Raw genomic sequence first — 24,614 nt, 5'->3', positions numbered from 1 at the left:
GGGGGCAGAAGGCCTAGGGGTCAGGGGGACATGGGGCAGAGGGGGCACCAGGATCGGGAGGATTCTGCCTCAGAAAGAGCGCCAGCTGGTAGCGAAGGCACAGAGCTTTGCAGCAGGTTTGGTGCCAGTTCCCATGGCCCCGTCCTCAGGCGCCCAGGGGTGTTGTTGAAGAACCCGTGTCGGGGTCCGGGGGTGGCCCAGGGCACGTGTGTGCTGAATACACGGCACGCGGCGTTTTGAAGGAAGGCCACGCATCGTGCCTGCCGCAGCCACACGCTTGGGGACCAGGCGCCACCAAGAAACCAAACACCAACACGTCACTTCAGCTCAGTCCCCTGGCCAGGCCCAGCGGGCCCTCCTGTCCCATGTGATACGCGCTGGGTATGTTACACATCCACATATAACGCAACATGAAGGCTATAATGAGGATGTTAGCAGGACACACATGATCTATGCATGTTTACATATCACCCAACGTGCTGTAAACGTAAGGACTTAACTTCCCTCCCCAGTCTCTTCCCATATCTTTAAGCCAAGAGCACAGCACGAGGTTAGGGTTCTTCAGGACGGGGTGGGGGGGCGGGGGGGCGGGGGGTGGGGGAAGGGCCAGAAGTCAGCCTTCTGTTTGAACGCATGGGTGGGAGGTGCAGTGCCGAGAAGTTATGTCATTTACCCGCTGTCACCCAGCCACCGAGAAAGAGGGCAGGTCTGAAAACACACCCTCTCCCTCACCCTCTCCCACCGCATGCTCAGTGCACGTAGACACCCCAAATTCTGCGAACCCCGAGTGCACAGAGGGAGAGGCCCACGGTGGTGCATAGCAGGCGTGGGGACATCGGGCGCTCCCCGCCCCCAGGTCCCGCTCTGTCCCGCCTGCTCAGAGGCCAGGAGCCAGAGCCCACTGTATGGGCAGCCAGCTGAGTCCCCCTCCTGAGTGGCAGGCGTGGGGTGCGGCCAAGAATTTGGATTCTGCTCAGGGGCAGGGGCTGCGCTGGCCCAGGAGCATCCTGGGAGCTGGGAGTGCGGGGGCCACTCCTCCCCATGGCCCTGCGCCTTCAACGTGCTTCTCATTTGCTCTGGGGTGGAAACGAAAGCACCAAATACACCAGCACTGTGCTCAGACCCAGGCCCGCGGCACCGGGGGCTGAGCGTGCGGTGATGACTCCTGGTCTTTCTCCTAATTTCCTGATCCTTCGATGCACGCCGGCCACTGAGAATGCCAAGGTCAGGCCGGGCGGGGGCTGTCGCTCCCACCTCACTGAGAGGGTCCGGGAGTCGCAGTCACAATGCTCAGGCTGAGCTCTCAGTTGAACCCGGGATTCTCAGGGGGAGGCCTCTGAGCCCATCAGGATGGGGGTGCATGCTGAGGCCCCGGGGAGCTGGGCTGTCTGCCTGGAGGTTAACTCTGTTTCTAAACCTGCTTTTCCACCGCGTCTCCTGTGGACAGAGCGAGTCTCTCCATCCGTAGCCTCCTTATCTGGCGGCCTGGGGTTAGGGACTACGGGGCTCCTCTACGCATCGCACAACTGCACCTGCAGATAAGCCACTCGGCTGGTTCCACCGGACGACTCTCACTCAGCACAGGCTTCTCAGACAGGAAAGCATCATATGGCATTAGGCTCTCAAAGCTCCCTCCCTCCCTTCCTCCCTTCCCCTTTCTTTCTTCCTTCCTTTCTCCTTCCCTCCCTCCCTCCTTCCCTCCCTCCCTCCTCCCTCCCTCTTCCTTCCTCTCTTTCTCTCTTTCTGTTTTTCCTTCCTTTTTTCAGGCAAATGCCTGGCCTTTGGGAGCCAGTCCCAAGCCCCATCGGCCTGATCCCACCAGGTCTTCAGCTCCGGGACTCCACCCGCCCCCCTCCCCACTGGTGACCCCCTGCTGCGGGCGCCCCCAGTGCACCCTGAGAGCACCCTCCCCCCCTCCTGCTCTTCCCTTCAGACAGTCACTCGTGGCCTGGGACACAGGGATCCTGGAGCTGCTCCTCCCTTCCCCCCCCCCCCCCAAGCCTGCCCTGAGCGGACCTGCTGCCTGAGCAACTGGCACAGCCCTTCTGGGTGTGCCCTTCCCACCGCCTCCCGTGGCGGTGTCCAGGCCGAGCGGCCTTTTGCGCTCCTGCAGACCAGCTGGGCAGCTGTCGGGGCAGCAGCCGGAGAGAAAGCCATGCTGCCGAACCTAATCCAGGGCACATGTCCCGGCTCCTCTTACCGGTTAGAAAATAATGGCCCCTCCCATCAGCGGCCAGAGGACCGCAAGCAGGAGGTCCCCATCACCCACCCGTGAACTTCAGCCCCACCCATGCGCCTGTGCAGGGCACTGTCCCTGAGCTCATGCCCTCCCGCCTCCCACAGGCAGGTAAGTCAGTGAGCGGTGGGGTGAACCCACTGGGATGCGCTCCTTCCAGGCAGCGTGCTTCCACTTGGGGATCTTAGAGACACGAAGCTTCACCCCTGAGGACCAGGCACACCCACGGGTGGAATGAGCTTTGGCTCCTCTGGCAGGTGGCGACAGGCCACCATGTGACCACCAAGTCTGCCTGTACACGGGGCTTCCCTATCCCGAGTCCCCCAAACCTCGGCCAGCAGTGGCCCCTCACGAGGCATGAAGGGCACGTTTTAGAGGTCAGGCTGGCCTTTGGCTGAGCCTGTTTCTAAGGTGGATCCCCTCCTTGAAACCAGAAGGCAGATGGTTGGCATTCCCCACCCTGCTCCAGCCACACGTCTGGTTGCTGTTGCTGCTGCACGCCTGCCTCAGGGCCTTTGCACGTGCTGTTGGCCCCGAATAATCTCTCCTCGGATACCGGGACCTTCTACCCTTCACGCCTTTGCCTACATGTCATCTTGTCCCTGATGAGACTTGACTCCTATTCCAAGTGGCACACTGTCCCCAAGCTGCCCGATCCCCTTTGCTCCGGTTTCCTGCGTAGCACTAATTAACGTTACTTCTGGTCTGTCTGTGCCCCGTGGACTGTGAGCCCCAGGAGGGTGGGATCCTGTCTCCCTTTTCACAGCTGGGTCCCTAGCACCCGGAAGAGCACCTGCCACAAAACAGGCTCACTCAGCGGAGACGGAACAACCAAGACTGACGCAGGAGGTGCTCAGGTCCGCGGTGACTGGTGCCACCCACCTGTCCTCATCAGACCGCAAGAGAGGAGACCGCGTTCAGGGCAAAAGAAGTGTGAGTGAAAGGTTTCGGCTAAAATGAAACTACAAGACGCAGAAAAACCACGTGTAGAGGGAAAAAAAGAACCGGTAACCAAACATACGGCGTTTCATGAATTGTCTGGAGTCTGCGAAACACACAGGCATGACCACAGTGTCCTCGGCCACGGGCTACGGCCACTGCTGGACACGCAGGAAGGGGAGGTGGAGAAGGCCACAGCCACGTCGCGAGGAAAGCCCGCTAGGCCAGGGCCAGTCCTCCGCTCACACGGACTCCAGGCGAAGGCCACACAGGGCTGCCCCGGGCCCTGCCCTCCCCGAACCACGTCCCCAAAGCTCAGGGACAAAAACAGAAGCAAAACTGAGCTCCAGCAGCTCACGCCGCAGTCACAGACAGCGGAGCCTTTCACTCACGCACGTGAGCTCCCTGAGCCGAAGCTCCCTGAAGCCAGAGACGAACCGGTGTCACGGTCGCCCCGGTGACCTCCTGTTGGTGCCCTGACTAAGCAGGTAATTGCCACTGAGGGTGAGAACCGCCGGGTGGCCCTCTGGTGCAGACGGCTCCCAAGTTCAAGGCTCTTTCTCTTCTCCTGGCCTCCAGTTCCCGCGACCATCGCCCTCCCTGGGAAGGGACTGTGGGGAAATCCCTGCTGGAAAGCAAATGAAAGAGTAGCTGAGAGTGGTAGCGGCGGGCACTGTGCATTGACTTCCCGGTACCTCCTGTCCCCACGGAGGGACGGGCGGAGGGACGGACAGAGGGACGGACGGAGGGACGGACGGAGGGACGGATGGAGGGGTGGATGGAGGGACGGACGGAGGGACGGACGGAGGGATGGACAGAGGGACGGACAGCAGGAGGGTTTGATGGAGGGCGACTTCGAGGGTGGGTTTTGGAGGAGGTGGAGAGTGTGGCCTGGGGATGCTGCCTCTGACCTGCCTTTTATTTATTTATTCATTCATTTATTTACTTATTTTTTTTAAAATATATTTTATTGATTTTTACAGAGAGGAAGGGAGAGGGATAGACAGAAACATCGAAGGGAGAGAAACATCGATCAGCCACCTCCTGCACACTCCCTACTGGGGATATGCCTGCAACCAAGGTACACGCCCTTGACCGGAATCAAACCCAGGACACTTCAGTCCACAGGCCGACGCTCTATCTACTGAGCCAAACCGGCTAGGGATACTTACTTGTTTTTTTTAAATTTATTTATAAAATTGGTTGGGGTGACACTGCTTAACATGTTCATGCAGGTTTCATGTGTAGGTTTCCATGTTACAAGGTCTGTATGTGGCCCCGTGTGCCCGCCACCCAGAGCCAGAGCTTCTCTGTCCCCTCACAGCAGTCCCCCCCCTCCCCCCCCCATCGGCAGACACCACCCTGCTGTTGGTTGAACTGCCGGTCGGTCAGCTGGTCGGTCAGCTGAGCTCCGGTCGGCCCCCAGGGCAAGTGCTGAGGAAAAGGTGAGAATGGCCCTGAGCCCCCAGGCTGCACCCGGGCCTCCCGCTGCCGGCACAGGCCCGACCCCTGCGGGTCTCCCCTCGCCCGCCCGCCCGCCCGCGCAGGGCACATGCCACGCATTCCTGGCCCAGGCGCAGGGCGGGCTCAGACAGGCCGGGAAACTGAGAGTCCCTTCCAGGCCGGTGGCGGTGCCACAACCAGGCGGATGCGTGAAGGAGGGCGCGAGCGAGTGAACGAGTCCCCTTTCCTGGGCACGTCTCATCCTTGAGCACCTCGGCTGACCTCGGATGACCTGAGTGACCTCTGCCCCTGCTGACAGAGGTCAGAAGAGCCCCGCCCACCCCTAGGAGCCTGCCCAGTGCCTGTCCCGGCAGCAGGGCCGGGGCCTCTGGTTCCCACGCTCTCTGGTGTCACGGGTGCCAGCTGGATGCCGGGTGGCCTTGTGGGAGCAGAGAGCCAGCCCAGGCCTGTGAGACGGCCAAGCAGGCCCCGCCGGTGCGAAGGGTCGGGGAGCCCCGAGAACTCTGCCCCTGAGCACTGACGTGTCCGGAAGCCAACGGCAGCCAGGGGTTGTTTCTAACAGGCTGTGGCCCTACCTCACACCCCCACCGCCCACCCCCCCACCGCACGTCCCCACCGTACGTCCCCACCATACACCCCCCACCGCACGTCCCCACCGCACATTCCCACCGCACACCCCCCACCGCACATCCCCATCGCACGCCGTCCAGAGAATGCTCTTACCCTCCTCACCAGGCTGACTCCCGGCCCCTGTGGTCAGCACCCACCTCTGAAGGAGCCTCTGGGGGGCGGGGGAGCCTTGTCCCCAGGTCCCTGCCCTTGGCGAGTGGCTCTCTGCTGGGGACTCCTAAAGGCCAGGGCGGGTGATGAGAACAGGAGCCACCGCCTGCCGGGCTCAGGGGGAGGGGGGGCCCTAGCGGGGAAAGTGCTGTTTAGCCTAAGACGCAGGCGCCCGCTCACCCTGGTGATCCCTGAGCCAGCGAGCGCAGAAGGACGAGGAGGCTGCCCACACTTCCCTGGCCAGCCCGGCCACTGTCCTGTCCCAACCTCTCCACGTGGGGAAGGGACAGCCCTGCCCTCGCCCCCCGCAGGGACCCTGCCTGGGCCCAGCACCCCGCTCCTCTCCGCCAGGGAAGCCCAGGGGCCGCCTTTTCAGGGGACGTCTTGCACTTGAACTCTCTCCTTTTCGCTCCGTGAACAGCCCTCCTCTGTGTGGACACCTGGTGTGTGAAAGCCGCATCTCAGCCCAGGTCGAGGCTTGAAGATGACGGAGCCTCTGCCAGGCCCAAGGGCCCCCCACGCCCTGCCCGGCTCTGGCTCCTGCCCCCCCCGCCCCCTTTTTAACCACTTCTGCTTCCTCCCTTTTCTCTGCAGCTGCAGCCGCGAGACATAGTAAGGCTACTGTGCAGGTCTGCCAGCGGCCGGGGCCTCCCGAGGCCGCACAAGCCGGTTATTCTCCGCGTGTTTCCCTTGGCGCAGGCCCGAGCGCAGTGAGTCAAACGGTATTAACTTTCAATAGGGAAGTGGTGTGGTCAACCAGAGCTGCTTGCGGCGAGATGGGGAGATAGCGGGCAGGTACTGCGGCGCAGCCGGGACCGAGGAGGCCCAGGAGGGGCGGCTGGAGGCAGGCCCACGCCATCCCTCCTCGCTGGCTGAGCCATCAGCCCGGGCCTCCGGGGCCTGCACAGCTGAGCACCGTGCGGCTCTAAGGGCGGCTTCCGTTTGAAAAGGCCGCCAGCGCCATGGGCAGCCTCGTGGCGATCCCCCCACGCATGGCCTGGCACTCTGGAGGGGACCTGCATTTCTCTCTCTCTGGCTAGCTTGGGGAGCGAGGAGATGCACCCCCTGTCCACCTCTTCCCTGGCTGCCCCCCCCCCCCCCCCCCCGCGCCCCAGTCCCGGATCTCCGTCTCCCCGGGCTGGCAGTGGTTCCAGGCCCCGGGCTCTGGCTTCTCCTTGGCCAGGTGAGCGAATGATGTGGGAACTGGCAGTCGCTCCCATAGACACCAAGTCCCACTGTTAGAAGCTGAGAAGGGTCGTGAAATCATCAAATCCCCCCCCCCCCCCCCGCCTCATTCTGCAGATGGGGAAACAGGTTCTGACAAGGGCCGAGGGCCACTGGGCCTCAGAGAGCCAGCCTGGGCCAGAACCCGGGTTCCCAGGCCGGGGGCCCTCCACCGCGGCCGCACCCTAGCCCAAGGCTCAGGATTCTTTCCAGTTCACAGAGCAGCCTGTGAGCCCAGCCCCCGAGCCTCAAATTTCAGCCTTTTCCAGTTCCTCCTCCCGGCCTGGCTCCTGTTTATTTTCAGACGCTGAATCACCCAGGACATGGCAGGGTTTCTCAGACCTGCTCCCCGGCGTCCGCATCCGCCCGGCGCGGCCTCGGGGCCTCGGGCACTGTCACCCCCAGCAGCTGCACTGGCTGCCTCAGGAACCCTGGGAACCTGGCACCGAGGCCCAGGGATGTCACATTTCACCCCTGAAATCTAACCCAGAAATCTCAGGCCAGCAGCATATATAAAAAGCCACGGGCGGAAAAAAAAGCGAGTAAGGACGAACGAAGCAAGCGGCACTAAGACGTTCCATGCTGCGCGAACCTGTCACGGAAAGAAAACGGAATCAGTCACGCAGACGAGATGGCATTTGGTTTGGGAAGAGAAATCGTGTGAAAGGAGGACGCGGCTCTCCCCGCTGTCCACGCTGCTCCCTGCCTCCCTCTGTCTGAGCGGGCGCAGCGGGAGGGAAAGAAGACGCCAAGCTCTCCTAAGGCAAAGGGGAGACGGCGAAAGCTCGGGCTACGCTGGGGGTTGACCGGATGCCTTCATTTCTTTTTCTACCATTTTCTTCTCATCAACCCCAGCAGCCACAATGAGATGAAATCTGCCTTCGAGAAACCCATAACATCTTATTTGAGGCCCTCAGATTTTCATGTAACACATCCAATAATAAATGTCTCCGTTATTTTCCTATCATCTAATCACATAGCTACTATCTAATGGGCAGACCGTCTACTGGGTGGCACAAGTGGGTTTACTATTGTGACTATGGGGGACATAGTTTATTTTTCTGTTATTATTTATCGATTATTGTGTTGTTGTGATGCGACCATAGCCGCTATGGCCCACCCCTGTGGATGACCTCAGTTCCTTCAAACAACCCTCTGCACAGGCACAGCTCAGATCACCACCCCGCCCTCGCGGGTGGCGCGGTGGAAGCTTCTAGATGCTAAGCGCCTTGCCAGGTCCCACAGCAGCAAGAGTGCAAACGCTCGGCTAAGACACAACTACATTTGGACAGAAACCTTTGTTTGAAAGAACACCTTTCTGCAAGGAAGCAGGGCCCCAGCGAGGAATGAGTTGTCGGCTCGGTGCTTCAGTATTTGGGGTTAAGAACAGGGAGGGTGGAAGGAAAGGAGAGAAACAAGCCCTTATTGTATTGTATTCTGAGCCCAGGGTTTTTAAAGTTGGCATCGGCAGCTCTCTGGCCCCCACCTGGGCAGAGTCCCAGGAGTTTTCTGGGGGAGGGCAGGCCTGCGGGGGGAAGAGGGGGATGCGGGAGGGAGGGCCGGCCTGGTCCTGGGCATGTGCTTTCCCAGCAGCTGATGTGTAAGGGCCCCTGTGTGCCAGGCGCCGTGGCCCTTCATGCCGCCTGCACCAGCCGCTCCCCAGTAAGGGTGCCATCTTCCTGGTTTTACCTAAGGACGCTGAGCTGGGGGCGCTGCTCTGGTCACAGAAGAGAGGAAGGCTGAATCCGGCAGCCAGCTTCCCACCTGGGTGGCCAGCGCCCCACCCCCCCTCCCGCCCCCCGCCAGGTTGCCTCTCAGGCTATCACATTCAGTCCTCACACCCTCCTGAGGGAGGCATCCCCAAGCCCACACTGCAGATGGGGACACGGACACGCAGGCAGGGAGAAGCAGGGGCTGGCTGGTCCGGCTCCAAACACGGCCTCGCGGCCTCAGGCCCCGGCCCTGCCTCGTGTCTGGAACCGGAGCTCCGCCCTGCTGGCGATATCGGAAATGACCGCCACCATGTCGCTATGCTTACTCCTCAGCTCTTCAAGATGGGTGAGTTAGAAAGATCATAAAACCACTGTCAAGTCAAACAAAAACAAGGTGATGTCAGGGGCAAATCCAAAAAGGACCATCCATGTACTGAGCACGGAGGATCTTACTTATTTCAGATATTTACTTTCTATCCACAACCAGAGGACAGATCACCCCCAAGCCACGGGGAACCAAACCAAACCAAACCAAACCAGACAAACCAGACAAACCAGACCAGACCAAACCAAACCAACAAACATCGCCTCAGGTGCTCGGCATTTGGTCCAGAACAGGACGCCTTCACTGGCAGCCTCCGTTTACGCCGATACCTGCTCTCCGGGGCCCTGCGTCTACGTAAGTCACGGGAGTAAAACCCAGGCCTGGCCATTCCCCTGCCAACGGGGTGGAGGGAGCAGGCAGACCCACCTGATTGCACTCCTTAAAACAGAAAAAAAAGGCAAATAGAAAAAAACGTTGCTTTCGGAACTTGAATTTCTTTTTACCTTGTCTTTCGATTATAAATGTGCCTCCAGAATGTGTAGCTGCTGGCTGGGGTGAATTATTTTTAATCCTCACCCCAGGGCAGCGGTTCTCAACCTGTGGGTCGCGACCCCTTTGGGGGTCACACGACCCTTTCACAGGGGTCGCCTAAGCCCATCGGAAAACACATATAATTACATATTGTTTTTGTGATTCATCACTATGCTTTAATTATGTTCAATTTGTGACAATGAAAATACATCCCGCATATCAGATATTTACACGATGATTCATAACAGTAGCAACATGACAGTGATGAAGTAGCAACGAAAATAATTTTATGGTTGGGGGTCACCACCACATGAGGAGCTGTATGAAAGGGTCGCGGCGTGAGGAAGTTTGAGAACCGCTGCCCTAGGGTATGTTTTCCATTGATTTCTAGAGAGAGTGAAAAGAAGGGAGAAGCGGGGAGAGAGAGAGAGAGAGAGAGAGAGAGACGTCGATGGGAGAGAGATGGGTCGGTTGCCTCCCACACTCGTCCCCAATGGGGACGTGCACTTGACTGGGAATCGAACCCACGACCCTTCTGTCCGAGGCCGATGCTCTAACCAAGAGCCAACCGACCGGCGAGAGTGGCCGTTCCTAGGAGCACCGCAGGCCCAGGCGGACCCGGGACGGACGGAAATAAAACCAGGCTCAGCCCCGCTGCGAAAAGCCGCTTCCCATCCGGCCGCGCCCGCGTCGCCCTCGGTGCTGGTCGCTCAGGGTGATGCCCGGCAGCAGGTTCCGCCCAATTGCCGCCTCTGTACTGCCAACCCCTCGCGGCAGCAAAGCCAACCTGGGAAGCAAACTGCGCAGCAGGAGACGCGGGGCGGGAACACGCGGGGGCGGGAACACGCGGGGGCAGCTCGGGCGGGAACACGCGGGGGCGGGAACACGCGGGGGCAGCTCGGGCGGGAACACGCGGGGGCGGGAACACGCGGGGCGGGAACACGCGGGGGCAGGAACACGCGGTGCGGGAACACGCGTGTGCAGCTCGGCCCCCGAGCTCAGCGTTGGAGCCGGAGCTTCTCCTGCACGGATTTAAACGGCCCCGGACACGGTGCTCCGCGAGTGGCCTGCGGCGCTCGGCCTCCCCGATGCAGTTCTCTCAGCGACTCGGCCGCACAGGGAAGAACCGAAGCCTCTGGCAAAATCCCAGGAAGGTTTTTGTCGTTTTTCGAAGTGAAAGATGCCAGTGCTCACGTGTGGGCACAGTCCCGAGTCCGCCCCTCGCCGGAGGCCGGCGCTGTGAAGTGCCAGGGCTGCCAGGCGCCGTCAGCAATCCACCTGGCATCCGCCCAGCCGTGGGCGCCCACTCGTGTGGAGCTGCGCGTGGAACCCGGCCCCTGTTCCTGCAGCTGCCAGGCCCCCAAGGCCGCGCTTAACTGCTCCCCTAACGCAACCAGATGGCAGCGTGGGCCTCACTTAGCCGCTCCCCAACCACGGGGGGAGGGGGCTGCTCTCAGGCCACAGGTGGGGGGGCGGGCGCAGACCACGGGATCAGCGCCGGCACGAAGGATCCCCAACGCTGTGCGGTGATCCCCGGGCCACCGAGTGTCTGTGAGGGGCAAGGAGAAGGGGCTCCCAAACAGACACCCCCACATGTGCAAAAAACAAACAAAAACCCCAGCCAACCAACCAACCAACCAACCAGAAACCCGCCCTGAGCAGCTGCGGGCACGTGGCTTCAGAAACCCGAGGGCGGCCGAGCGCCTCTCTATGCTGCAAAGCCTGGCGGTGGCTGGCCGTCCCGGCTCCCCCGGCCCCCGCAGGTGAGCTGCCCTCGTCTGAACCCCAGGAGAGCGGCACGTCTTGTGTCCGTCTTGTGTCTGTGTTCTAGAACTTGTGGAAGCGCCTCACCCTCAGCCACACGCATATTTTGGAAAAGGCCTACTTGGTGGATGGCAAGTACCACCGGCATCCAACGCTGCTCACCCAGAACCCCGCCCCCGCCCCGCCCCGGGTCACCTTCACCGTTGGGAGGCCAGGCCATGGGCACACAAGGGACCCCGGGGAAAGAAACTGCACCACTGAACTGGGGCTAAATACAAAAGAAACTGGGAAAAATCAAAATACATAAATGTTTAAACAAACATCTAAAAGGCTATGTTATGCAGCTTCATGAATTTTTAAGCTTCGGCTTCACAAATCTTCTCTCTTTAGCGTTGCCTTACGGCCAAGGGTTTCGGGCCTCTGCCCAGCTCCCCGAGGCTCCTGTGTCCCAGGCGTGGTTCCCACCATCCATGGGGGGGGGGCCCCACTCAGCCTCCCACCCCGCACGACAGCCACCGTCCCTGTGGAGGCACAGCCAGGCCCGCACCCCCTGTGGGTCGCCCACACAGTTAGCAGGTGCCCCAATGCGGCCCCCAACCCCTGAGATTACGAGTGGATGGCCAGGAGCCAGGGATGCAGGAAACTGAGTGCGCTACTCAGAGCCGGGTAACTTAAAAAGCAAACGACAAAAGCCCTTTAAACACTGGCAGCGAAGCAAGTGACTCCTCCAGTCCGGCCGGGGTGACGCAGACAGGCTAATGCGCTAGGAAGGCGAGGCCCACAGAGCCCGGCCTCCAGGCCCTGTGGGTGGGAATCGAGGGTTTGTCTGACGTTTCTTGTTCCCCTTCGAGTGGGAACTCGCGAGAGGCGACCTCGCTCCATTGCCGAGTTTGACCGCAGAGGAAAGGGGTGAGAGCACCAACTGCCCGCGTGCACACCCCTGGCCAAGGTGCCGGCGTGAAACCCACATCCCAGTTCAGGGCCCACCTTTTCACATGTTTCAAAATTGAGAAACGAAAGCCTAAACACAGGTAGGAGTTTTTCCTTTAGCCCTTCATACAGTAAGTTGTCGCAAGGGCTGTGATGGAGAACTTAGTTCTCGACCTCAGTGGGGTGGCACTGGGTGGTGTGGCTCTCGGTGGTGTGGCACTCAATGGCGTGGCTCTCAGTGGTGTTGCACTTGTTGCTGTGGCACTGGGTGGTGTGGCACTGGGTGGTATGGCTCTTGGTGGTGTGGCACTGGGTGGTGTGGCACTGGGTGGTATGGCTCTCAGTGGTGTGGCACTGGGTAGTGTGGCACTGGGTGGTGTGGCACTGGGTGGTATGGCTCTCAGTGGTGTGGCACTGGGTGGTGTGGCTCTCGGTGGTGTGGCACTGGGTAGTGTGGCACTGGGTGGTATGGCTCTCAGTGGTGTGGCTCTCAGTGGTGTGGCACTGGGTGGTGTGGCTCTCGGTGGTGTGGCACTGGGTGGTGTGGCTCTCGGTGGTGTGGCACTGGGTGGTATGGCTCTCAGTGGTGTGGCTCTCAGTTGTGTGGCACTGGGTGGTGTGGCACTGGGTGGTGTGGCTCTCAGTGGTGTGGCACTGGGTGGTGTGGCTCTCAGTGGTGTGGCAGGTGGTGTGGCACTGGGTGGTGTGGCTCTCAGTGGTGTGGCTCTCAGTGGTGTGGCACTGGGTGGTGTGGCACTGGGTGGTATGGCTCTCAGTGGTGTGGCTCTCGGTTGTGTGGCACTGGGTGGTGTGGCTCTCCGTGGTGTGGCACTGGGTGGTGTGGCACTGGGTGGTTTGGCTCTCAGTGGTGTGGCTCTCAGTTGTGTGGCACTGGGTGGTGTGGCTCTCGGTGGTGTGGCACTGGGTGGTGTGGCACTGGGTGGTATGGCTCTCAGTGGTGTGGCTCTCAGTGGTGTGGCACTGGGTGGTGTGGCTCTCAGTGGTGTGGCTCTCAGTGGTGTGGCACTGGGTGGTGTGGCTCTCGGTGGTGTGGCACTGGGTGGTGTGGCACTGGGTGGTATGGCTCTCAGTGGTGTGGCTCTCAGTGGTGTGGCACTGGGTGGTGTGGCTCTCAGTGGTGTGGCACTGGGTGGTGTGGCTCTCAGTGGTGTGGCACTGGGTGGTGTGGCTCTCGGTGGTGTGGCACTGGGTGGTGTGGCACTGGGTGGTATGGCTCTCAGTGGTGTGGCTTTCAGTTGTGTGGCACTGGGTGGTGTGGCTCTCAGTGGTGTGGCACTGGGTGGTGTGGCTCTCAGTGGTGTGGCACTGGGTGGTGTGGCACTGGGTGGTGTGGCTCTCAGTGGTGTGGCTCTCAGTGGTGTGGCACTGGGTGGTGTGGCACTGGGTGGTGTGGCTCTCAGTGGTGTGGCTCTCGGTGGTGTGGCACTGGGTGGTGTGGCTCTGGGTTGTGTGGCTCTCGGTGGTGTGGCACTGGGTGGTGTGGCACTGGGTGGTGTGGCTCTCGGTGGTGTGGCACTGGGTGGTTGGCACTAGGTGGTTGGCACTGGGTGGTTGAGCATCGACCTATGAACCAGGAGGTCACGGTTCGATTCCCCGTGAGGGCACATCCCCGGGTTGTGGGCTTGATCCCCAGTGTTGGGCGTGCAGGAGGCAGCTGATCCATGAGTCTCTCTCATCATTGATGTTTTTTTCTCTCTCTCTCCCTCTCCCTTCCTCTCTGAAATCAATAAAAATATGTTTAAAAAAAAGATACACTTCAAGCAAAGTGACAATGACCGATGGTTAAATCCGAGATTACAGACCCATGAAGTCGCCTGGCCTTCTGCTGGCCGTTCAGGAGCACGTGTGACACAAACATCCCTCGCACGGCCTCCGTGGAGACTCGTCAAAGGGGCCTGGACTGCTCACCTGGTGGCCACCTGTCGCACAACTCCTGCAGCCGGCACGGGCGGAAGGGGTGTGTGCTATGCACCCCCCCTCAGGTCCCCATGGATGCCCGGCCCCCCACGTGGACCCCGCAGGGACAGACACGGAACCGCATCGAACGTGTGACAGCGTGGCTGCCTCCTGCCCCAGGGAACACGCGATCCCTTCCCGTCAGCACAAACGCGACCGCTGCCAAGGCTGCGGGCTCTGCTTTCTCCGAGGAAACGGTACTTGAAGCAGAACCGTATTGACAAACTCTCCGCATCAGACGTTTCTGAAACACAGTTCAATCCGGTAGCTCAGGGAGGAGCTGGTGCGGTTCCCAAAGGCAGACGGCGCCTGCGGGTCCCGCGTCTGGCTGCCCTGGCACTGCCGCTGCCTGACCCCGTGACCTTGGCGAGGGCCTCCATCCCCCCGGCTCAGCCTCCCCCGCCTGCTCTGGCGAAGGCTGCATCAGCGCCTGTGCCAGGGCGGTGAGCGGTGCTGGGCAAACAGCACGGGGGCTGCCATTATTATCAGGAGTTTTCATGATTAAGAGAAAATAACTTGGTGAAAATAACTGGGATATTTGTCTTCAGTTGAGACAAACTTGCCCTCTACCTTATACAGGTCCCGTGTCCCCGCCGTGCATCTACGATGGGCTTGCTATTTGCACTCAGAAGCGTAGAAGAAAATGGCCTTCGCTGCTGCTGGATCTCAACACAGCCCTTCGCAAAGCGAGTGAGTGACGGGCACCAGGCCTTCAGGCGGATGATCTGGACTGTAACTCCCTATTTAAAAACAACGTTGGCTGGCCTAACACCAGGGCCGCGGGAAACAGCATATCCCAGAGCCCCAGCCGTTACCCGGCCCCGGGCTCCCGGCGCCGTGGCTGTGACCGACTCCTTCCGCCCCAGGGCAGACGTCACCCCAGAAATGGCCAATGTTTGTTTTATTAACCTTTTCCGTTTTTAATTGGGTTACTCAGTGTTCCAGATGTAACAGACTCCTGGCTAGACAGGTGACGGCTCATGACATCAGCATGACCGTCTACACCCTACAGCACGGGGACGCCCCCCACCCCCCGCCACGGGGTCAGAGAGGCACCAACGGCTCGCTCTCCTCACCCTCTGCTCAGCAAAACATCCTCCCGCCCGGACCGAGCTGAGGCGCACATTCAAGTCCTCCCGCGGAGCATCTGCCCATCAACACGACTATTACAGGCACACGGACTGAATGACAGACGCATGGACCACGCCAGAGGTTTTAATTAGGTCCTACAAATGTAAGACATAAGCCCGGCCGGTGTGGCTCAGTGGTTGAGCGTTGACCTATGAACCAGGAGGTCACAGTTCAATTCCCGGTCAGGGCACATGCCCAGGTTGCAGGCTCGATCCTCAGTGGGGGACGTGCAGGAGGCAACCGATCCATGATTCTCTCTCATCATTGATGTTTCTCTCTCTCTCTCTCCCTCTCCCTTCCTCTCTGAAATCAATTAAAAAATATACTAAAAAAACCCCAAACATACCAAAAAACTATTTGACTTGGCCATGCCAGGCCATTCTACAAGAATTACCCAGAACCCCCAGCACCATAATGAGAAGGACATTGGGGGTCTTGTAATCATAGATGTGACGCTGTCTGGGCCTCCTGATCTACATGCAGGGACCACTCAGCACCACATCCGAGGTGACTGTGAATCAGCCACAATGTCCCAGACACAGAGCAACCTACGTGCCTATCGATGGGTGGATGGGCGGATGGGTGCATGGGCGGATGGGTGGATGGATGAAGAAAAGGCAGTGATGAGTGTGTGTGTGTGTATGTGTGTGAGTGTGTTTGTGAGAGTGTATGTGTGTGAGTGTGTGAGTGTATGAGTATGTGTGTATGAGTGTGTGTGTATGTGTGTGCGTGAGTGTATGAGTGAGTATGCGAGTGTGTATGAATGTGTGAATGTATGTGTGTGAATGTGTATATGTGAGTGTGTATGGGTGTGTATATGTGTGTGTGAGTGTGTGTATGAGTGTGAGTGTGTGTGTGTGTATGTGTGAGTGTGTGAATGTGTATATGTGTGTATGGGTGTGTGAGTATATGTGTGTGTGTGAGTGTGTGTGTGAATGTGTATATGTGAGTGTGTATGGGTGTGTGAGTATATGTGTGTGCGTGTGTGAGTGTGTGTATGGATGTGTGAGTGTGTGTGTGTGTATATGTGTGTATGGGTGTGTGAGTGTATGGGTGTGTATGTGTGTGTGTGTGAGTGTGTATGGATGTGTGAGTGTATGTGTGTGTGAATGTGTATATGTGAGTGTGTATGGGTGTGTGAGTATATGTGTGTGTGTGAGTGTGTGTATGAGTGTGTGTGTATGAGTGTGTGTGTGAGTGTGTGTGAGTGTGTGTGAGTGTATGAGTGTGTGTATGTGTGCGTATGTGTGTGTGTATGAGTGTGTGTGTGTGTGTGTGTGTATGAGTGTGTGTATGTGTGTGTGAGTGTGTGTATGTGTGTGTGTGTGTGAGTGTATGAGTGTGTGAGTGTGTGTGTGTGTGTGTGTGAGTGTGTATCGCACACAGTGGGGTATTACTCAGCCAGGAGAAAGAAGGGAATCCTGCTATTTTCCAGGACACGGATGGGCCTCGAGGGCATTGTGCTGAGTGAGATGGTCTGACAGGCAGAGCAGCGCTGTGTGGCCTCACTGTGGAACCTGAAGAACGGAGCTTGGAGGCACAGGGAAGACCGGTGGCTGCCGGGTGAGGGCGGGGGCGGAAATGAGTGAAATTGGTCACAGGGTACACACTTCCGGTTAGAAGAGGACTAAGCCCTGGGCTGTGATGTACGGACGTGACTCTAGTGAACAGCGTGTGTTCAGTGTATACATGACAGCTGCCAAAGAGTAGCTCTGAGAGCTCTCACCACACACACAAGCGCACACACATATACACATGTGGATGCACACACTCGTACACACATGCACACGTGTACACACCCACACGTGTGCACACACGCACACACATATACACACGTGGATGCACACACTCATACACACATGTGCACGTGTACACACCCACACATGCGCACACACGCACACACATATACACACGTGGATGCACACACTCATGCACACATGCACACATGCACACACCCACACATGCGCGCACACATACACACGTGGATGCACACACGCTCGTACACACATGCACACACATGCACACATGTACGCACCCACACATGCGCACATACACACGTGCATGCACACGCACACATACACACTCACTGAGCTGTGTGAGGCGATGGTGTGCTGATCGACTTCCTGTGATAAGCATGTCACAACATAAACGTGTACGTGGATCCTTTAGGAGACTTTAAACTCACACACCATGTCGCTGACATCCCAATAAAGCTGCAAAACTTGTTAACTTTCTCTTAAAAAAAAAAAAAAGCGGTGATCAGAGCTTCATCAAAAAGAACTTCCCACCGGACCCGAAGCGGGCAGACACCAGGAAAACCGCACGCGCCGAGCAGCCACGGCCCCACTCACAGCTGAGAGGACAGCAGCGTCCGGCCCCGGGCTGCCTCTGCCTTTTCCCAGAACCGCTGGGGAAACTGAGGCTGTGTCCCTGCACGAAGAACACCTCTTTATGTCCGGCACATACGTGCTCATTTAACTTTCACTTCCAGGAAAGACGCCACACACAGGCGCCTCTCCGGGGGCCCCTTCGGCCAGCCCCTGCCCTCAGCCACTCTGGCTGCTCCTGGAGGGAGAGGCCAGGGCAGGCGAGTGGACGGCAGGCCCTGGCCACCAACCCCCGCTTCCCCCGCGGCGGGCTCTGAGGAGGCCCCGCACCGTCCGTCTCCAACCACCTCTCAGGGCCTTGGGGGTGACAGCAGACACTAGCGAGGGCCACCCCGCCCTTGGTGACGGGCAGGAGGGCAGAGGGCGGGGTCTGTCGAGGGGCCACGTGGTGTGAGCTCCCTCCTCCAGGCAGGCCGCCACCGGGCTGCTCGCTTCCGTCCGCCGGTAGAGACAGAGACTCGACAGCCCCCGAGTGAGCCCCGCTAGGAGCGCATCCCCCTCAGCGTCCAGTCCTCCCTGCCCTCTGCCCCCGGGCCCTCTGCCCCCAGGCCCTCTGCTCCCCCACCCCCCCGCCCCGGCCTTGCTGTCAGGTAGCCCGGCTCCTCTCTGCTCCGGCAGAGCCCCCGTCCCGCTCCGTGTAAAGCAGGTCACTGCTCGTCACTAGCGGTCCCTGCTTTTCACGCAGGAACTGGAATAGGATGTCACCAAGCCCGGTTTCCTGGGTCCGGGCGGGGCCAGAGAAAGCTGCCGGGGAGAGAAGCTCAGATGGGAGGGAGCCCGGGAGGGTGGCACGTGGAACCGAGGGGGCCGTGGACGAACACCGTGTCCCAGGGGCCGTCCTGGTGGGGGCTGTTTTCTGAGGGGCTCTTCCCACTCCAGCACCGGAGAAGCTGAGGCAGGCCCTGGATGGTTCTAGCAGGGGACCAGCCGGCCAGGAGGCTGTGGCCGGGACCATGGGACAGACAGCCACAGGTGCTCTGAGCAAGGGTGACACGCAGGGAGCCACGCCCAGGGCGGCCTCACGGCTCCCCCACAACGAAAGTCCTCAGAGGGCCCGGCCGGAGCGACGCCAGGGAGATGCAGGCGGGTGGGGGGCTCTCCAGGGCTCCCTGCCCCCGCCCCGTCCCTTCCCTGCCAGGTGCTCACGACCCCATTCAATCTCACACAGAAGCGCTCAGTAGAATCCCTGTTCTGCAGATGAGGAACCCGAGGGTCAGGGGGGCTCCATGACCTGCTGGCGGTGTAAGTGCCTGGACCAGCACCCCCCCTGTTTGCCCCCAGAGCTCAGGCTCCTTATCTCCGCGTCTCAGAGCCCGGCCTCCCTGCAGCTCAGCCTCCAGGGCCAGGAAGCCCTGGTGCTGAATGTCCCCCCTGAGCAGAGAGATGAGTTTCCGCCGGGGACCCCGATACTGTGAGGCACCCGGACTGGGCGGGGCCCCAGGCAGCGCCACAGATCTGGACGGGGAGCCCCGCCTCCACCCGGGAAGGGTGCGGCTTGGAAAAGAGTGTCACTCCCGTGTTTACCCCAAGATAGTCATTAAGTCACCAGCAAGACATCCCTCTGCAGACTAAACAGCCCACTCCTTCTAAAAGCTCTCCTCACAGGAGCTGTTTTTTCGGTGCCATCTTTCTATATTTACCGGTTTCTCCCCTCCCCAACCCCAAAGCATCCTCCTACCCTCCCTTTCTCTATTTTAAACAATCCTGTAATAAGATTTCCATCTGTGCCACCCAAAGAAAACGGTCATTTTCATAGTTTCCTTCTCCAGCCTTCACAAACGAATACAAAGCCAGCTCGGATGGGATCAGGCCCTTGTGGTCCACTCTGACCCCAGGCCTTTTCTCGGCCGCCCCTGTGCCTGCCCAGGTCCATTCACTGTTTGTCTCTGATCCTGTCGGACTCCATGTATTGAGGGACTCGTGCTTCCTCTCCCGCCGCCCGACGTGGTTCTGACATGCGCGTGAGTCGGCCTCGCCCCCTCTGCCCTCTGAGGACGTTTCAGAGAGAGCTCAGAGGCTGCCTCGGAGAGAGACAGCGTCAGAGTACAATTCCTCCCCCTGCGGGGGCCCGGCACGCATCCCCGCTGGCAGAGGCCGTAGCCACATCTGAGCGACGCCAGTGGGACCCAAGGACTCAAGGACACTGTCCCTGGCGCCCGAGCGTGCCCGCCGGGGGGCGTGCCAGCCCCGAGCGGCCCACTTACTTCGGGGTTCCCGGGGCCCATCCACGGTGATCTTGATGGCGCGGTGGTAAGTGGCGACCTGCGGCGGGTTTGTGAAGACGGTGATCGTCAGCGTGAAGCTCTTCCCTGCGGACAGAAGAGCAGGAGAATGAGCGGCGGCCGGCACGCACCTGCCGCGGGATGGACCGCGGACGTACCCGCCCTCGAACCCCAAGGTGCACGGCTTCAGCGCCGCCACGGCTTTCTCCCCGCCCTGGAGTGGGGCTTTGCTTAAGGTCTGAGCCGCTCCCTATGGTAACAATGGGGCACTGCAGACAGTGACAGCGCAAACGCTGCAACACTTCACACAGAGGCAGCACTTAATCCCCCATGAACAGCACAGGATGGAGAGAGATCGGGTCTGTTTTCTTTCCAGTCAAGACCCCAGGGGATGCGGGATGGGGTGGCCAGCTACCCACTCCTTCCCCACCCCCGCCTCCCCCTTTTATAAACTCAGGGCAAACGCGAGGAAAAGACCCCCAATCCGCCTTCAACTCTAGGGCTGCCTGTACCTCTAGGGTTCGGAGAGATGGAACCCCTAAGACTGAGGACAGGTTAAATTAAAAGATTCTCTGTATTTCAGAAATACTCAATGCTGGTGGGTCTTAAATCCTATGTTTCAATGCTGGATGCTGTTAGAGGCGCTCATGGAATTTGCCAAACCACACTTAGAGCCAACACTCGGGCTCCGGAAACGCAGCGACAGACGGGGGAGACGCAGTAGGTTCTGGAAACAAGTCCATGCCGTGCATTTCCCTCCGACACGTCACCTACACTGGGGGCCTCAGTGCCCCCACCTGGGAGATGGGCACGCAGGTACCGGGTAGAGTTACTAGGAGTCAAACCATCCAAACTGAGTGCGCCGCACTCACTGTTATTACTTCCTTTTTCTCTGTTTCCCACACCCGGACCCTACGGTTTGACTAAGCGTGATGGCCAGGCCTCCTAGGAACGCCCGCATGACAGACCTTCTCCTTAATCGTGTAGCATGAAACGGCACCAAGAGAAATGAAGACAAAACATGCCACCTATTCCTCCACCTGCTCCCCAAACACTTCAAACCCAAACCATCTTCCTCCCTGAGTGAGAGAGAGCAGTGTCCTCGCTGCTCCGCCGCCTGACAGAAAAGGCCCAGGACACGCCCATGAAAGGATCGTTGGCCACGGCAGACGGTGAGGCCTGATCGTGCAAAACCCCACCCAGCCACGGGCTGGTGCTCCGTCTATTTAAAGCCGATGAGAGCCAAGGTCAGGGCTGGCCGGTCTGGCAGGCGGGGTGCGGGGTCACGGAGGGCCAGAGCCCGGGAGGCACTGAGGCGCCCCCCCCTCCCCCCCGCTCCCTCCCCATCAGCTGCCTTCCCTGCTGGGACTGGGAGGACCCATGGCCACAGGCACTCGCTGTCCTCAGGACACCCTTCCGATGGGTGGCACCAGGCGACGGCCGGGGTTGGTTTCTTCCCCAGCGCGGAGCTGCGTGGAGGGACGGGAGGAGCCCACTGGGGGCCCGCGGAGGAGGCTGTGCCCAGAGCGGCTGCCATCTCGCTCTCGGTGTGTGGCTTTCGAAGAAGCGGCCAGAGGAGCAAAGGCAGCTGCCGCCCTGGGCGCAGCCCAGCCCCCGTGCCCTCTGGACATCTTGGCCGGTCTGTCCCTCTCCGTCCACCACCAGTTACCGCCTCCAGCATCCAGAGGGATCCCACAGCCCCATCTTCACACGACCACCCCCTCCCGCAGCCAGAACCCCTCCTCCCAGTGCCTCTTGGAAGCCACAGCGGGCGTTTCTGCTCTGGGCCTTTCTCCCTCCGCCACTCCACCCGCCAGGCCTCCTGCCACCTCCAGGCCTCCTGCTGCCGCCCCGCCTCAGTCTCCCTGGCGGCGAAGGCGGCGCCATCACCCATCCCAGGTGTGCGTCTCGATGACCAGCTTGCTCTGCGGCTGTGACATCATCATTGTGATCCATTAGGCTGTCGGACTGAATGGGGTTGTGGCTGTACAGGCCGGAGGGGGTGTCCTATTCTACACCCCCAGGGCCCCCTCACAGGAAGGTGGAGGGTAGAACTGGGGGGAGGTGAAATGAGTGAATATGAGTAAAACATTAAAGCTGTATCCGGTGCATGGCTGTCAAAGGGGTGTGCATGTGCATGTGTATGAGTGTGTGTGTGAATGTGCATGTGTGTATGCATGTGTGAGTATGAGTGTGTGTATGTGTGTGTATGTGTGAGGATGTGAGTGTGTGTCAAAGAGGTGTGCGTGTGCATATGTGAATATGAGTGTGTGTGAGTGTGTGAATGTGCATGTGTGTATGCATGTGTATGTGTGTATGAGTGTGTGAGTGTGAGTGTGTGTGAATGTGCGTGTGTGACTATGAGTGTGTGTGTATGTGTGAGAATGTGTGTGTGTGAGAATGTGTGTGTTAATGTGTGTGTATGAGTGTGTGTATGTGTGTGAGTGTGTGTGTGAGTGTGTGTGTATGTGTGTGTGTGTGTGTGAGTGTGTGTGAGTGTGTGTGTGTATGTGTGAGAATGTGTGTGAGTGTGTGTGAGTGTGTGAGTGTGAGTGTGAAATGAAAAAGACAGGACCTGGAGACACAGCAGTGCAGAGTGGCACTGCCCAGTGACAGCAGGTGTGTGTGGCGGGGGCAGGAGTGGGGGGCTCTTTCTTCAGGGGCATCAGGAGCTCGTGCACAAATGGGTGCCTCTCCAGACCTCCAGCTCCGGGACACACACCATGTCCCGACCTACTGTGCCTCCGCCCTCCAGGGGTGGCCCTTGGTGCCCGTCTCCCGTGCAGGTGGGCGCGTGCCCTGTGCACCTCCACCGCCTGCAACCTCAGCCCTGAGTCCGTGACGATGCCGCTGTCTCCCAGGCCTGCTGTAGCAAACGGCCCCAAACCAGCAGCCCAGATGCCGGGAATGCATCTCTGGTCTCAGGCCAGGCGTCCAAGATCAAGGTGCGGCAGAGCCGTGACTCCTGGGAGCCTCCGGAAGCACCTGCCGGCCTGGCCTTGCCCGGCGTCTGGTGGCTGCTGGCAGCCCTGACGTGGCTTGGCCTCCAGAGCATGGGTCCAGCCTCTGCCTCCATCACCCGTGGCCTCCTCCTGTGTCTTCTCTCTCCAAACCCCGATGCACCCAAACGGCTCCCGACAGTATCCGCAGGCCTGGATTCTAGGTCAAAAGAGCGTCCTCCGGAGCCAGAGTCGGCGCCTGGCTGCCGAGCGCGCAGTGACGCCTCCGGTGAGCCACAGACCGGCCGACTTCATCCCGAGTGACATTCAACCAACGCGAGTGCTTGCGGCCTCGTTGCTCACAGTTAAAGCTCTATTCCTGATGCCCATCGTTTCCGGTGCAGGCGCAGGAAAGGCCTGCCCGGCAGAAGCGACTGGGTGGGGCGCCTGGGCCTGGGACAGGGTCCGAGAGGTGGCGCGGTCCCGGGCACCCCTCCCGCGGGCTCCTGCTGACAGCTCCGCCGGGACGCCGGCCTGTGGCCTCCCAGACGGAGGTGCCGACTGGCGACACTGGGTCACAGGTGTGGCGACCCTGTTCCACTTCGGGACAGCTGCCTCCTCTTCCCACCTTCTTCCGAAACGGACAATCGGGACAGTCAGCCGAGGGCGCACCGAGCCACGCCGTGGCTCCGGGACCAGGGCCCGCGCTCTCCCCGCCCCGCCCGCCCTCCGTCACGGACACGCCCGCCTTGGCCGGCACCTGCAGGCAGACGGTGGCTGTGGCCCGGAGCGCGTGTGTGTGCGCCAGACTCCCTCACCCTGTGACCTATGGGCCTGGTATCTGAAGTGCGTGGGCGTGGAGTGTGAACGGCGCTCAAGTGTTGTTCTCAGGCAGCCGTAGCCAGGCCGGGAAGAAGCCAGGGCAGGGCGCGGGGAGCAGATCTGTGACACCCCTGCCCTCCCCCCCGCGGCCCCCTCCCCCCGCCATGGGCTCTGCAGGGGCGGGAGACAGGGCTGTGGCTGCGGGGGAGAGTGAACGGGAGTCCCTGCGGAGAGGCTCAGGGATCCCCTGGCCGTGGCTTTGGCCTCAGGAGAGGAGCAGAGGCCGAGGCCGGAGCACGGGTGACCCTGAGCTGCTGCTGCAAGGCTCAGCTCCCGGGGCCACGCTGCGGGTCGCAGGCCTTGGGGTCGCAGGCGCCCTGCGTGGGCAGTCCCAGACGAGGGAGCCAGGAAGGGGGCCACGGGACCCCCCTCTCACCCCCGGCCAGGGCGGTGGGGTGCCCGGAGGAATACACCGAGCAGCACACACAGGAGGCCTGAGTAAGAGGGGGAAGAGACGGCGGGGGAGACGGCGTCATGACTGTGACCTGAGGCAGCGGGAGCAGGAGCCGGCTCTGTCACTGCCTGGAGGAAGGCCGGGGCTGTGGGCGAGCGAGCTGTGTGGCCTCGGGCAGGCTGCTTAACCTCCCTGGGCCCTCGGCTTTGTCAACTGTGAAATGGGGAGTCCTTCCCTCTCAGTGTTGTGCAAGTTCAATGGAGCCCTGAATAGCAATATCAACTTAATGATCACAAAAGACGGAGCCACATGATCCCGCCAGCCCACGGCTGCGGGCGGTCCCGTGTGGAGGGGCTGGGGTCGGGGGCAAGGTGTGCATCAGGGCTCTGCAGGGCGGCGGGACGGAACCCAAGACCCGCCAGGAAAACTACGCTGTCTACTGACCTTGAAGTTCAAGTTCGCTCCTGCCCCGCCAGCTGGCGACCTTTGCAAGGCACAGCTGTGACTGGCTGCTGGGCTTTCTCAGCCAGCCAGGCCCATGCTCCCCACGGGACATGTGTCACCCCCTCAGCGCCGTGTGGGCACGCAGACGCCGGGGCGGAATACCGACGGTTTATTCTGTGGGGAAGGTTCCCGCGAACGTTCCCGGATGCTGGCTGCCCCACAACTCCAAGGCCCTGGGGCCATGACCTCCTGCAGCCACTGTGGTCGCATAAAGCCACTTCCCCGCCTCGGCTGGGCCTCAGTGGCTAGACCTCAGGACGGTGGCAAATGTGC

At 60.2% G+C, this 24,614-nt stretch overlaps 1 protein-coding gene across 6 annotated transcripts in view; it reads right to left on the bottom strand.

Moving 5' to 3' along the window:
- Window positions 1–24,614, bottom strand: part of RUNX1 (RUNX family transcription factor 1) — a 194,725-nt gene that overhangs the window by 42,799 nt on the left and 127,312 nt on the right. For 4 of the 6 annotated variants that reach the window (XM_036347492.1, XM_036347495.1, XM_036347496.1 and 1 more), the window contains one exon: window positions 19,605–19,709. The exons of the other annotated variants lie outside the window; for them this stretch is intronic. In XM_036347492.1, coding sequence (XP_036203385.1) covers window positions 19,605–19,709 — 105 coding nt within the window. The remainder of the gene's footprint in view (window positions 1–19,604; window positions 19,710–24,614) is intronic. 6 annotated transcript variants of the gene reach the window in all.

The sequence above is a fragment of the Myotis myotis genome, unplaced genomic scaffold (genome assembly GCF_014108235.1).
Source record: "Myotis myotis isolate mMyoMyo1 unplaced genomic scaffold, mMyoMyo1.p scaffold_m19_p_2, whole genome shotgun sequence".
Classification (NCBI taxonomy): domain Eukaryota; kingdom Metazoa; phylum Chordata; class Mammalia; order Chiroptera; family Vespertilionidae; genus Myotis; species Myotis myotis.
This window is presented reverse-complemented; position numbering and strand designations above follow the sequence as displayed.